Below are 15809 nucleotides of genomic sequence, written 5' to 3'. Positions count from 1 at the left end.
CTCTTGGCTGCAATGAAAAGTAGGAGCAGCATTACTGGGTATAGTTTTGAGACAAAATTAGTTCTAAATTTGCTAGTTCTCATGTACCATCGTATAAAGCCTAAACTCGGTGTGCTGCATTGACAGTATTCTCCATAAGTGCTTGGAAATTGTCATGAGCCTTTCTTATTCCTTCTTTTGAAAATGAAAGTTAAATAAGTGCATTAAAAAATATAAACTCAATAATATAAAAGGCTGAAGGACTCAAAATCAAAGCAGAGAACAGAATGTACGTTACATAAAGAAACACCTTTTACTGAGGAAATGATAACTCCCTGTGACTATTTAGTAGAAATACTGTGAGAAGAAATTGTTGTTTATATTGGAACTAGCTTATAGACTAACTACAGCAAATCCACTTAATTTTCATTTGAACTCCTCTGCTAAGAACAGAAATGCCACGATTGGGCAGTATGCAGTATCCTAATGGCAATTTCTAGAATCTGTCACATAGCACTGTAAGACTTTTTAAAATATGTTTAAAGGCCAGTTTTGTTTGGGATGACCATATTTTCTAAAGCATGTCTTGAAAACGCTAGTTGGCTGTATCACACAAATGTTGGGGGGGTTCCCTAAGTGCTCCCTGTTTCCTGATGGCATTCAGTGATCTCTGCTTTCCTGCTTGCCAACAGTGAGAGAAGTTTGGGGAGAGCAGTGTAGCTCCCTTTCTAAGGAGCTGTTGTGAGAGAGTTAAATGAACATCTCTAGTGTGGCTGTTCAGTATGAAAGAAATGGATTTTAATTTGAAACATAAGACTATTGTCAGCACTACTAGAAATGAGTGGTTCACAGCCCTGGGTATGAGCCAGCACAGATGTGATCATCCGCTTCTGAGTCACCTGAGAAAGTTACTGCCTGGTTCTGCGCCTGTGGTCCACAACAGCGCTGTGAATCGTGCAAGACATGGCAGTGTTTTGCTTGAGGACTGCGCAAAAGCATTGCCTATGTGTTTTTCTTGGGTAACAGTGACCAAGCTAGGTGAACTTAATGTAAACTGAGTGTAAAGCTCATGGGCGAATTAATTTCCCTTGTGACTTGGTCTGCTTTAATGAAAGCTGGTGTCCAGTCATTCACTGTAATGCCAGATGCTACTCCAAGCCCCCCCAAACAAGTATTGCTGCCGACTGACAAGGTGGGGACTCTACGCGGGTGTAACGAGAGGTGAGGGGGAGGCAGAGTCACGGCTGGGGAGTCGTTGCTCTTGGACACGCAGCTCATCTGTGCAGTTCAACGCTAAAGCAGGATGCCGTGCACGGGTTTGGCCGAGTGCTAGTCTTTAGTGATAAATGTGGAACAGCAGACTGACAGGAGAGACAGTTTTGGGGGAACTAGCTAAAGGACCTCCAGTGTTATCCAAGATAGACCAAGAAAACTACATTTCCCTGAGCTGTTTGAGCATCCTTCTGTCACAGAGAGATGCTGTTTGTGTAAAATTAGATTGAGAATTGAGGCCTGCCATTTCATCTGATAATTTCAGTATTGGTGTATTACTTGTAGCTGTTTTTCTAAGTCAGTGCATTTCTGAAAAAGACCCTGGTTTCTTGTTTTATTTTAACTATAAGTATTGTAAATGAAAAATGGAATTTCATAACAGTAGTAAATATAGAACTGGCAGCAATACAGTAAAATTAGGTTTAAGACTTTGTTGTTAAAAAAAAAAATAAAAACAAAAAACCCCCAAAAAACCAAACGCATGATATTGTGTTTATCTAGCCAAAACAAGAAGAGGATTTTTATCTGCTCTGTAAAATTACAGGTGCTTTATCTTTGAAGAATTACTCTTAAGATGAAAAAAGAAGAAAAGCAGTATCGTAGACTGATTACCGTGTCAAGTGTGAACTGTGCACTGTCAGAATATCTTGTTCGTTTCATATAAGCAGATAATTTTTTAGGGAACCTTTTCCAGGAGAGTGGAATTTTAACTTTCTCACATGCAGGCTGCATACTTCAGCAAATTCTACAATCTGGATGATAACCAAAAGAACGGTTCTGTGTCAATAAAGAATTATTTCCTATAATAATAACTTCTAAAAGATTTCCAGCAGCTTTGTAAAGTCAATATATCATTCAGAAGCTGGAAATAGGAGACTGGTAGGATTTCCACCTACTTGTTACATATTCTTTGTGGAAAACAGTCTTTCTCTTGAGGGGCTGTGGTATTTACTAGACATCAGAGTTGTGCTTAATGCGTAAAACTAAACATAATTGATAACTATTTGGTTCTCCTTCTCTCTTTCTTGAAGGGTGACCTAGAGCCATTACTTTCTGATTTTTCTTTGGCATAAATATAAGGGGTAGCTTTGTGTATAAGTCAATGTTTATTTACTGCGAGCTCACATAGAATAGAAAAGTAATGCTGTTCTGGCCATCCCACACATGTGTCGTCTTAGGGTGAAATCCAACTCTGAGCAAGAAGTTTTTGTAAGATGTTAATGTGTAAGGAGCTTGGGCTTTTAAGTTCATAAATGAATTTGCTAACATCATGGGTTTTAGCCCTTGCTGTGCAGTGAAAGAAATTTATGTAGTTCTGTGGGTCTGTGCTCTGAATTTTCCCAGGATATCCATCCATTGGCTTAATTTAAGACCATTTTCTAGGAATTCCTAAATCAATACCTTTTAATCTTACAACCCTCAAAAATAGGGTTTATTTAAGTGTTTGTAAAAGAATTTGAGACTATTATAGATTTGAGTTGTTCTTGGACTTTTAATTTCTTTGTGTTATTGTTCAATACTGTACTGTTGCATTGAGAACTCATTTGTGTACAGAAAAGCTTGCAACAGACCAAACTTGGCATCTTATGGCCATTGTAATGATTCAGGATATCTGAAATTGAGAGAATGACAAGTGCTAAATACTACTTTAGTGCATATAACGCTTTGAAATGTGAGTGCATAGATGCAGTTGGCAATGGATGACTGAATGTGATCCCCTCCTAATCTGGTATTCTATTTTGCAAAGACACAAGTGGCTCAAGGAATGCTTGTAAAATCTGTCTTTCATTAACAACTGTGTACTGTTCTTCATTGCTAATTCATCCTCAGCTTTTGCTTCATGCATGCAGAATACTATGGAAGTGTTAGTGATACTTTTCAAAATAAAGCCTTGAGAAAAAAGACCCAATGCACTCTGGAGGATTTTATTTCCAAAGGTTTTCATTCTGAGATATATCAACTTCATTTTTTTACTTCCTCTAACATTAAATCTCTTATACAATTGAACAGGAATTGGTTAAGAGGAGCAACTTCCTTCCCTTGAACATTTTGCTGAAAGCTTATTAGTATCAAAGTGGATTATTAGAGCCTGAAGCTCAGATCTTAATTAGGAATTCTAGAAAGTAATCAGTTCTGGATGGAATTTTTATTCTGCTTGATACTATGTATTTGTACTCAGCTTTCTTGCACTTGTGTCAGCACTTTCTGAGTGTATGGGGACCACAGGATGTTGGGATTTTTTGGTGGATCCCCACCCCCCAAGATCAAATTAGATGAGTCTGAGCTGTTTGGAGAATCTAACTGTGTAATTACAGTTAAAGAGATTGTCAGTTTTCTTGATAGTGATAAAGCGCAGAAGGCTTATTCCCAGCTTGGCCTGAATTTAAAGACAAAGGTTTAGAACAAATAGAAGTTCCTGTACTAGGCAATGAAAGTCCTTGCCCTTTAGTAGCTGAGGCTAAAAAGGAAAAAAATTACCAACAACTTAGGGAAGTTATCTTGCATTGCTTGGTAGAGAGGATTATTTTTAGTTTTGGAGAGTGTCTATTTATTTATTGCATTTGAGTTTTCCCATATTTGTGTCTGATACAGCCAGTGCTCACTGGTTTTTCCTTTGTTTCAGCACCCAAAGACAATGAAGAACGTGTGTTCCGGGAACGTATGCGCCCCAGAAAGCGGCAGGGTGCTGTGCGACGCAGAGTACATCAGGTTAATGGACACAAGTTTATGGCCACTTATCTTAGACAACCAACATATTGTTCGCACTGCAGAGATTTTATATGGTATGACTTTGCTTTCTTTGTGACTTTGAACTGAGGAATTATCATATCCTCCCGTTTTGCTGAAATATAACTGGCATAGAGTAGTAGCTCTTTTCCTGTTCATTTTAATATTAAGCTGTCATCAGTTTTGCAGATGATACTAGAAGACTGTTAAACTTCATCATGAATGTTAGAATTTGCTGTATTTGTGGTTTTTTCTCCTCTGAGCCACAAAGTTCAATCTTTTCCTGTCTAGTACACACTGTAAATTCTAGGTAGACAGCCAGTCTCTTGTTCTGTAGGTGCCTAAGTGGAGATTTAGACCTAATATTAGACCTTTATGTTTTGCCAAGATGACTGAATTCTTCTTTAGGTGCTTAAGTATCACCATCTTCCTCCTAGGAAATGCCAAGCTCCAATACGTCCTACTGAAGTTAGAGGAATATGGGAACATTAGACTTATAATGATCCAGGGTTTTGGGTCCTCATGTACAGGTCTTCCTTATTACAGTGTATGTCAAGAACTCACTTTTAGAAATGGTTTATATTAGTTTTGAGTATTCACAGTTTTCAGATAGAGAAAAGTGGTGGAGGCATTCAGTTGTCAGTTATTTTTCAGCAGCTCTGTTGGTGTTTTCCAAAGTTACCTACACGTACTGATTTGCACCTTAATACATGTAAGATCTGATGTGATCCATAATTAATATTTAAGAGTGTGTAATGAATCAGTCTGTCCTAATGTGAAACAATGTGAATTGTACATGAGCTACAGTCCTCTAAGAAATGTCTGCAGATTAGGTTAGCTAAGATGATTTCAGGCAATAATATTGGCAAATGCAATCTTCTGTCTATTTAGAGGCCTGCCTGATAATCATTTGGCCAGCACATGGCTTCCCTTTCTATGTACCCTTTGGCTTTGCCTATTTTATTATAGTAAATGTATCTTCTGAATCCCTTCATGGCCTATTGTCCTACCTGTTACCTCTTAGCAGCTGAAATTTGGTTCGTACTTTGAACTGATCTCAGTCTAGGCATGCAGTTATAAGACGATTGGTTATAAGAAGCTATTCTTTTAAACTTGTGCGTGTCCAGTAAAGAGAGGAAAAAATGTTTTTCATTTTTAAAAATATGTATTCTTCATTTTCTAAAACACTGTTTTATTTTCAGGGGTGTAATAGGAAAACAGGGATACCAATGTCAAGGTAAGAGAAAATCTACAGGGGGGACAGTTTGAATATATGTATTATGTATTATATGTATAATATATAAATAATAAGATATTTTCATCAAGCATTGTATATGTACAGTGCTGAGAATTTAGCACAAGATGATCAGAATAAGTTTGTCTCATCAAAGATACAGTCTTTACAGTAAGTCACAGCAAGGTTTTTCAAAACTGTTGGTCTTAGGCAGCATGTGTGAGGTAGGGGCACAGTTACCTAGGATCTGCTGTTCGGTGATGTTATCTCTTGATGCACATCCAACTCGAGGGGCATATCTGTGGATGTTGGCTTCTTCATTTTTCACTTCTGGCATTTTAAAATTGTGAATTCTTTATTCTGCTTAAGATTCTTTGTTTAAAAATGCCAGGTAATTGCAAAGACAGTAATTAAATAGATGAGATAATTATAGAGGTCATCATTAGAGAAGGTTATAGCAAAGACTGCAGAAATGCTTCATTTTCAACTCCATTTTTCAACTCAGTATCTTGTACTCTTAATTTTTTTATGCAGTCACCTCTTGGGATGATGTTTTTCTACTTCTCAGCTGACAAATAGAAATAATCAAGTTAGTGATGATTTTTTTCAGTTACAAAAGACTTGATGAAATCTCATTGTAAATAAATAAATGCAAAAATGCAAAGAATTACTGTATTAACATACAGCAGAGGTTCCTTGAGTTCTGATTTTTTTTTTTCTTACAACAATGACAAAAGCTAGAAGAAAATGAAATTCATTCATTCACCCTGCAGGTTTTTCTTTACTTAATGACCTTGAATGATAGACCTTGCAATTTTTAATCTTATCTGTCATATCTGCAAATGTTATTCATTGATTAAGTAATCAGTATGAATATTGACAAAGCATTTTTGCCTCCTGAAACATTTTACTGTTATCGACTTCTGATAATGTGTTGCAGAAAGAATGTTTGACTTTGTTTTTTCCATTCTTTGACCTTTACAGTGAGTTATCTTTTCTTCTGGAAGCTCTTCAGACAGGAATTGGTTTTGCCATTGTGTCTCATATAATGTGGAGATCATGGACTTTAGCAGATAAAGAAATCAAATATGTAAAAACTGAGAAAAATTGTGGTTTCAGAAAGTAATTTGTAGTTTTACATACTGAGATTTTGGCAGATATGCTTTAGTTCTCTTAAAATTCATTGGTCTCTCGAAAGTCCATTATCTTCTGCCTTTGTAAGCCAGACTTACATCATGGGAGTCACCCAGTCACCAGTCACTTGCAGCCTTTCAAGTCTCAGCATTTCTAGTCTTATGTGTTCAGTCTTTTTCTTTAAAATCAATCTTCATGAAAACTCATTCTTTTCTCTGTTTTCTTGTTTATAGTTTGCACTTGTGTAGTCCACAAGAGATGCCATGAACTTATAATAACGAAGTGTGCTGGCTTAAAAAAACAGGAAACTCACGATGAGGTAAATGTTTATAACATTAATTTTCTAGATTAAACTCTGTCTTTCATCTGTTCAAAGTAGTGTCATCTCCTCTGTTTAATCAATAAATGTTATAAACTTTTTTGTGCCCTTCTGGTTGTCTTGTGATGTAGCATTTACTTGGAATGACAGATTACCATAACAGTTTTATTTACATGGGAATTATTATACAGCAATTTATTTCCAATTAGTAAACTTTTTATAACTTCTAATGCTTAAAGTCTCAGCGAGCTCCTTCCACTCCATTTTTAATATTCTCCATTTCTGAGTTAATGATGGGTTTTGTCATTTTAATTCAAAAGAAGCACGATGGGACCCTTTATCCCTTAACTGCTTTTCATGTGACCAAGTCTTTAGCAGTTGATAGGATAGGCAATATGCTTTAGTGTCTTGCATCAACATAAAAGACTACCCAGAATTTGCTTGCAAAGTCTCACTTCAACAAAGGCTGCATCCAGACTGTCAAAGAATTAACACAATATGTGTTTTATGTTATTATGCATTTAAATAAATGACATCATCAGCCAACCGTGTCCTGGGCTGCATCAAAAGATGCGTGACCAGCAGGTCGAGGGAGGTGATCCTGCCCCTCTACTCCGCTCTGGTGAGACCCCACCTGGGGTACTGCATCCAGCTCTGGGGGCCCTAGTACAGGAGAGACATGGAGCTGTTGGAGGGAGTCCAGAGGAGGGCCACGAAGCTGATCAGAGGGCTGGAGCACCTCTCCTGTGAGGACAGGCTGAGAGAGTTGGGGTTGTTCAGCCTGGAGAAGAGAAGGCTCCGGGGAGATCTAATTGCGGCTTACCAGTACCTGAAGGGGCCTACAGGAAAGATGGTGAGGGACTGTTTATCAGGGAGTGTAGTGACAGGACAAGGGGGAATGGGTTTAAGCTGAAGGAGGGTTGATTTAGATTAGATGTTAGGAAGAAATTCTTCTCTGTGAGAGTGGTGAGGTACTAGAACAGGTTGCCCAGAGAGGTTGTGGATGCCCCATCCCTGGAAGTGTTTAAGGCCAGGTTGGATGGGGCTTTGGGCAATCTGGTCTAGTGGAGGGTGTCCCTGCCCATGGCAGGGGGTTTGGAACTAGATGGTCTTTAAAGTCCCTTCCAACCCAAACCATTCTATAATTCTATGATCACCTGACAACGAAATTAGCTTCCTTCAGCACCATACTGTCAGGGAGGTAAATATATCTGCCAACAACACGTTCAGCTCTGGATCAGGAGAGAAAACAAAACAATACATTCACTTGAGTTAAAGGTCTCTCTCAGCTAAGATGGCCCTTTTAGACTTGCTTGGGAAATTACTGTTAATGTGGACAGTCATACACCGGGGAGCAATGTGACTGCTGTTGTGTTCAGCTCCATTGGACTCCTCAGCTTTTATCCCTTTATGGCTTTGGTGATAGGGGACAGTTTGGGAGGGGGGTGGGTTTTATGGGGTTTTTTTAAAACAGTTGTATCCCTCAGCTGTAACCAGTGAGTGCTTTATCTTAGACAGAAGTTTTCTGTTTGCTTGTTTTTAACAGAAAAGCTAATGAACGCTCGCTATCTTTCACTATAGGATTAGGCAAGGTAGTCTGTGGGTGATCCCAGTTCCTTTGCCATGCAGAAAAAGTTTTATTTGTTAAAAACCTCTATTTGTATGCTTGAAAAAGCCTAGTTTTAAAATACAAATCAGAGTTGTGTGTAATGATGGTTTTAAGCTGCTCTTTCACTTCTGATATGAATTTGACTGAGACATTAACTGATCTCATTCTTCCTGTGCAATTCACTACCGTTTTTCATAGTGGAAGCATTCTTTAATATCTAGTTCACAACCAGTATTTTACAGCTGAAGCTTGATTGCTTGTATAGGATTGTGGTAAAGGCCTGTGTATGGCTAGTGCTGTTTTTGCATAGTACCTGCAGGAAGATACAAAATCTTGCATAGATTTATATTCCCAGGCTCCAGACTGGTGGAGACTTGTATGTTTTGCTGATACAATGCTCTCATTGTTTAGAAGGGGTACTAGATCACTGGAGAGAAGCCAGTGCTAATAGGAAAGGGAAGGAAAAACATTGAAATAAATCTGTTATGCAGTGGCCACTATAAAAACTTATCAATGACATCCTTTAATTAGTAAGTAATCATACCTTGGAATGACTGAACACAACACATTATCATTGTCATTTTCATAATCTAAAGAAGAGTGGAATATGGCAAGGTAAAGGGGTTATGATATATTTCTCTCTCTTAGTCCTGTATTAGTTCGACCTCCTGTGCCTAAAACAATTGGGAGTGACTTCCTTGCCTTCCACATTAAGAGATCTTTCCTGATAGCTATGTATTTGTTGTTCCCAGAAGTACTAGGAAGTAGACTTTAGTCTTTATCTCTTGGACAACAGCAGCCCTTCCGCCTCTATTCCCCAAATAAAGTAGGGAGAAGAACTCTGGAGCTGGAGTATATCTAATGCAAAGATCATCATCTAAGCACAGACCTATTTCATCTTGTTTGAATTCTGTGTGGTTTCAAAACATAACAGGACCTCGGCGTACACTGATTATAAAGAAATTTATTAGAATGAAATATGCTGTGTTCTCCTTTTTTCAGCAAGTGGGATCCCAGCGCTTCAGTGTCAACATGCCTCACAAGTTCAGCATTCACAATTACAAAGTGCCCACCTTCTGTGACCACTGTGGTTCATTGCTCTGGGGTCTTTTGAGACAAGGTTTACAATGCAAAGGTAAGGATTACCACTTCAGAGCTTTTCTTTTGCTTCATGAGTGCAGTAGACTTGGAAAGACTTCAAGTGATTCTGTCTTTGCCAGCATGTACAGAAATGAATCGAAAGTAAATAGCGGACTGCTGCAGGGATTGCCGTCATGGTTAGAAAATGTTCCTTTACCTTGTCTGCAACACCAGTCAATAACAGAAGCAGAGGACAGAGGTGCAGAAACAGATTTTCCACTCGCTGCTGTGTAGGTTTATTGCCACATAGGAAATTAGAAGTTGACAGAAAATTAGGAGCATGAGAATTTACATCCCTTCAGCTTATATGCCTTTTGTGTTTTTCAGGTTTGTGGTGATGGTTGTTAAACCTTTTAAACATCATTATTCCAGCTACTTTTCCCTTTAATACTATCTTCAAAAATTACTATTATGTATTGTCTAGGCTAGGCAGAACCAGTCCTCTGCGCCCCTACCCGGAAGATGAAGTATTCTGATATCTTGCTAAATCATCATTTGTGATGGTCTGCCTAACCCTGCTATTCCAGAAAGCAAAGGATTCATTAGTTCTGCAGCTTAAGGACTGTGTACTCTGTACAGTAACTGTATGTGAAGTTACTGCCGGAAGGTGCATTCATGTCATTTTAGCTGACTAACAGAAATGGTTGGTTCCATACCTCCTTGTTTCAAGCAGATCAATATATTCTAAAAGGGGAGAAAACAGTACAAACAGTTGCAAAGGAAAGTAATATTTTAGAAATAGTGAATAAAAAATACTATCAGTTAGTGGGTTGATGGGAATGATGTTATGAAGATTGTAATCCTTAGAAAGTAGTACCTAATGGAATTATAAACATTTTCATTTTGTTACACCTTTATGAGTAAGTTTATCATCATAAATACAAAAATCATGTTATGTACAATTCTCAACAGCAGAAATATGGAGTCACATATGTATGTATAGACATGTAATCTATTAAATAGATCTTTCGCAGTATTTAAGAATAGACATAACTATAGGTGCTTCATGTCACAGATTGCTGAGTGGCAAGGGAAAGAAGAAATTTCTTGCGTGGTAAAGTGATGCACAGTGAGTGTGTTCTGAAGTTCAGGCCTTCCCTTGTGATTCTAGCTAGTGAACAGTGATAAAATGTTAGATTCTAAATATTGTTACTTTATTACTATTGAAGATTTTGTTCAAATGCTATCTTAATTATGGTAGAGATATGTTCAGAGAAGATTTTTCAATTAAACTCTGTTTTTTGATCAGAGCTATAGTATCTCTCCACATAATCTGTGAATATATTAGTTCACTTTCATATTCTCTCAAGTACCATATTGGTTCATTTCCTCTTAACTGTAGAAAATAATGATATTTCTCGTATGTATGCATTTACTGTGTAGCAGATGCCTAGAAACAATAGTTTGGAGCACCTATGTTGCTTTCTCCATGTTCACAAAACTAGTGCCTATAAAAATGCAGTATGGTCTGCCTGAAATCTAGAACTCCCCTGAGCTGGAAATGTCATTTTCTCTGTGCTTTGTTTTCTCTCTTAACAAGTGCTGAACAATGCTCCCTTCTTCAGAGATGTACTTGCTTGCCCAACAGTGTGGTTATTAACACCATGAAAAGTGTATTCCAAAGGTTTATTCTTCTGGTTTTTTCCACTGCTTATTCCTCTGCTGCTTTTTACAAAATATGTTCATGAAGTTGAACTGCACAAAATTTTCCTACTTGCTTTATTTCAAGCACTTCAGTTCCTCAATGTGCAGTTACTGATCCTAGGTCAAACATTTTACTTGCCTCTGAGCTTTCGTCATCGAATATACATGTACTGAAAATACCAAGTAGCAATTTCTTTTTGCTCCTTTTGTGAGCCGAAACGTAATTGAAAAGGAGGAGCACCCGCTTTCTGAAGCGTGTGGTTACTGCTGCAGATACAATCTGAGGCAAATGTGATTTGTTTCTTTAGGACCTATACAGTGAAAGCATTGTTGATGAACAATATAATGAAATGCAACTTTATAAATACATACTTTAATATTTTTTTTTCTCCAAAAAGTAATGAAGTGAGGAATTTGAGCAATTGAACGTTAATCCAGTATTTAATTACACTTGCAGTTCTGCTTGCTTTATGCCTTTCTCCACAAGAGGGCAGTGAAGTCTAAGATAAAATATGTCATCTGCCCCTAACGAGTCCACGCTATGCTATTTTTAATGGAGCTATGTTCCCCCCCTGCCCCATAACCTGGAAGCAATGTAACCTTTTTTTCCCTCTTGCTAGTATGCTAGTTTCAGGAGATGGTATTTAAAAGAAAGAGCTTAGTAAATAGATTGCCATCTAAAGAAAGAGAGTATTTAACACTGCCAAAGACTTTTATTAAAACTTTAAAGGTTTATGCCTACCTATATTAGGAGTTAATCTGCTTGAGTAAAATAGAGTAAGAAGCAGTAATACATGAGGAATTGATGTTGTGCTGTCAGTATGACTGTTCTTCAAATTCTATTTAGGATTTACAGGATCATTAGATATTTTCATTTGTTCCTGTGTCTGTTCTGGGTACTGTGTGAAAGCACTGTTCTGCATTATCATAGCAGAAGAATGATAACCAGGTTAATAATTTTATATTAGCATTCAAGTGTCACTGAAAATCCATTTAAGTATTTTTTTACTGAAATTATATTTATTTGAAAAAGTTATTGGTAGGTCAGATAAGGTCTGATTTAAGTAAGAGAAATGTATGCCAGGGTAGTACTTAATTTGCTATATTACTTTACATTTCATTGCAGTTTGCAAGATGAATGTACATCGACGCTGTGAAACAAATGTGGCACCAAACTGTGGAGTGGATGCTAGAGGCATAGCTAAAGTTCTTGCAGATCTTGGAGTCACTCCAGATAAGATCACTAATAGCGGGCAGAGGAGGAAAAAGGTAATTTTACTATGTAGCGTCACATAAGAAATGAGATAAGTATGGCTGTATTGTAACTTTACTAGTTGGGTTTCAATCCCACTCACTTGACTTGCACAAGAATTTCTTTTCAAGTCAGTACAGAGTTAAGACTGGCTTTTGATTTAGAAGTGCAAATCATCTGTTCTGCATTTTGATACGAAATTTATTTTGACCTGCTACAATTTTGCAAACCTGGAGTCTGTATAAAGTCTGGAAGGATTTCACCTTTTTAATTTTGAGGAAAGAGATTTGACAGACAGACGTTGTCTAACACAACAGTTCATAAAAAACATAAATGTCTCTCTGGCTCAGAATTGGCATCAGATAATTGATTGATTGAGACACAGCACTACTTCGTAACATTGTAAATGCTGATAAACGAGCCAATGTGCTGACTCTCATGAAGATGAGCTGTTTGCCAGATGACGGTTCCAGAGTTGTTATCACTGTTATAGGAAGGACTAGGCTATTCTAGAAATAAAAATCATAGGTCATCCCAAGTACATCCAAAGCTGATGGAGTTATTCTGGATTTGTAATATGTATCCTAGATCAGAATTTGGCCACACTTTCTATCTCTGTTTGCATGGTTGTGACAACCGACCCATTACTCTTGCTGTCAGAAATAGGCACATTGTACCATAATTTCTTAAACCATTGACATTTGGTTCTGTTCATTTTCCTGATTATTGCACACTTGGATCCCATGTACACTGTTTTAAAATGTTACAGAAACGCAGAAAACTCAGGAATTAATTAATTGATCTGTGACTACTGGGAAAAGATGATGTCATGTTGTTATTGCATGAGTTAGTTTGCAGTGCTTGCTGATGCTTGTTGCAGTTAAATATATTTACCAGATAGCCACCTTGAGCCTGTGTAGAAACCTATCCAAAACTTTCCCACTCACTGGGATGCTTCATATGTTTATTTCACCTTAAGAACCTATTTTTCTTTAAATTGTGGTTTTTTTCTCTGTATTATGATCTCCATTTGATGTGATCCCATCTACTGTGTGGTTGAGGTCCTGCCAGTGAGAATCTATTGGCGTAGAACATCTTCACTTTCCTTCATACTTCTACTTGCTAATTAATGTTGTTAAATTAAATTTCCTCTTGGCACAGGAGGATCTCATAACTGAGTACCCCTTTTGGAATTGTTCTTAGCTAATTGCAGGTGCAGAGACTCAACAACCAGTTCCTGGAAGTGCATCATCAGAAGAAGATAGGTCAAAGTCAGCACCAACTTCTCCATGTGATCAAGGTTGAACATCTCTCTGTATTTCCTAACTGATATATATTGTCACATATTTTCCTTCTTTATGAGGAATAAAAAAAGCTATCATCCCCAGCCTTTGTAGAACCAAATCAACTAAGTAGTTACCACCAGCAAATGAAGCACTTAAAAGTTACGAACTGCAAAAACTTTTTTTAAATGCCTACTTCTCATTTTGTTTAAATCTGTGAAATTAAGTGGCTTTTAAAGGGAAAATTATAAAACAGTAAACTTAATATTTTAAAGTTTACTAGATGAGTCCTTGCCTAACCAAATACCTTTATGTAAGGAGTTTATATATTCTACTGTAAGACTGAGAACATTTTAAATAGTACCACAGAACTTGAGAGAGCCTTTATCTATCTGAAAAGGCTCTATCTGTTAATAATTTTTTGAGATGAAATTGCCTTCTTGCAATTCCACGTTGAACATTTGTGGTAATAAAAACTTCCATGCAGTTAGACTACACTAGCGTGTCTGTGTGGTTTCTAGAGGCTTCGTAAAACCGTGTTTCCTTTCAGTGATTTTTTTTTTTCATACATAGATTTGGAGATAAATATTTTAATCTTCACTGATATGACCTGATTCCATTGAGCTGAACAGCCTGATTGACAAAACGTATATGTCAGCAGCACTTTTTGAATCTGATTTGATTGATGTTTTTAAAAATCAGAAGTTTATGAGGTATCTTACGTACCATCATGTCTGTAAACTGATGAATGAAAAATCTTTACAGCAAGACATAGGAAGGTGGATATTTTTGTGTCAAATTCATTGAAAATTATTTACAGCTGAGAAATTTCTCACCCTTATTTTTAGAGAAGAGACTTCCAAAGCTCTGTTTTACTAAGTACTGTAAGACTCTGAGTCCAGAACTGATTTAAATTTGTCAACCTTTTGGTTTCACAGAAAGCATTTTGGTTAAATAATATGTCTTAAATATTTGATGTTTTGCTTAAAATAAGAACAAAGAATTTGTCTAAATTGTCTCTTAAATTTCACTTTTGTAACTGTCCAGTAAAGTTGTTGCTTCCAAGGCCATCAGGCAGAAGTACTATGCAAGAGTTTGAGGCAGACCCTGAGGTCCATTAGTCACCAGGACTCACTGTGTTTAGCATGGAGAAACCTTCAGATCCATTTAGATCTACACAATTGCTGCTTGAAGTGGCACCAAGAAGTGGTCAAACACTTTATTGGCAGGTGTCTGATAACAGCTGGAGCTGAGTAAGACGCTCCATTCATGTTGACTTCAAGGACTGGGACACCCAACTATCCTTTGAACTGTTGAAGATATGACTTTAAATTACTTAAGCAGGAAGATGAGTAAGTGCTGCAGGAAGATAGGAGTATTCAAAACAAAGTACTTCTGTGGTGCAGGAACACCCAAAATCACTTAAACAACTCTTTGGCCGCTATTCTGACTTATCTGTCAAGTTTTCGATGTGTCATTCTCTTCAGTTCATTTTAAAAGGCCACCCTTCCTGTTCAAGCAGGATTTTGGCTGGTTACTGTAAGGTGGAGAAGCAGTTTGCTAAATATGTATTCTTAACCACAGAATGCTCTACAGAGCATTCAAGGATGATGAATGTCCATTCCCAAAACTGATACAGACTAACACAGGCTGGTTTTCTGACGTTTGGTTAAAACGATCGCTTTTTCTCGCATATTCACAGAAATCAAAGAGCTGGAAAACAACATTAGGAAAGCGTTATCATTTGACAATCGGGGAGAGGAACACAGAGCAACAGCTACAACATCAACAGACAACCAGCTTAACAAGCCTGGAGAGAATGGTGAAAATGGGGAGGTCAAACAGGCCCAGACCAAGAGAATAGGCCTTGAAGAGTTCAACTTCATCAAAGTATTAGGGAAAGGCAGCTTTGGCAAGGTGGGTAGCCCTTTCCCCCCGCCCCGGCATGCAGGCTTTTTTTGACTATACTGCTTTGAAAGTATTCGTAGTGACATTCAGAAAGTGCTTCCACCCCAGGGGTTTCCTTCCATTCTTTACCCATTGGGTAAAAGCAGCTTTTACCCCACAGACTAGGAATATCAGCTTCCTGATCAGCTGACATTTTCTGTGCTTTACCTCACTTCATTAACTAGGGTCAAGCCTTTTGAAACACAATGTCAATGTTTTACTATTTCAAGATATTGGTAATGAAGTGAAGACATACATACAGTTACATA

At 37.5% G+C, this 15809-nt stretch overlaps 1 protein-coding gene across 1 annotated transcript in view; it reads left to right on the top strand.

Moving 5' to 3' along the window:
- The window catches only part of PRKCE (protein kinase C epsilon), a 300404-nt gene that overhangs the window by 181368 nt on the left and 103227 nt on the right, over positions 1-15809 (top strand). The window contains exons 3-9 of the mRNA XM_054820708.1: positions 3875-4034; positions 5181-5215; positions 6580-6665; positions 9277-9409; positions 12185-12327; positions 13514-13610; positions 15296-15510. Coding sequence (XP_054676683.1) covers positions 3875-4034; positions 5181-5215; positions 6580-6665; positions 9277-9409; positions 12185-12327; positions 13514-13610; positions 15296-15510 — 869 coding nt within the window. The remainder of the gene's footprint in view (positions 1-3874; positions 4035-5180; positions 5216-6579; positions 6666-9276; positions 9410-12184; positions 12328-13513; positions 13611-15295; positions 15511-15809) is intronic.

Source organism: Grus americana, chromosome 3, assembly GCF_028858705.1.
Source record: "Grus americana isolate bGruAme1 chromosome 3, bGruAme1.mat, whole genome shotgun sequence".
NCBI classification, from domain to species: Eukaryota; Metazoa; Chordata; class Aves; order Gruiformes; family Gruidae; genus Grus; species Grus americana.
This window is presented reverse-complemented; position numbering and strand designations above follow the sequence as displayed.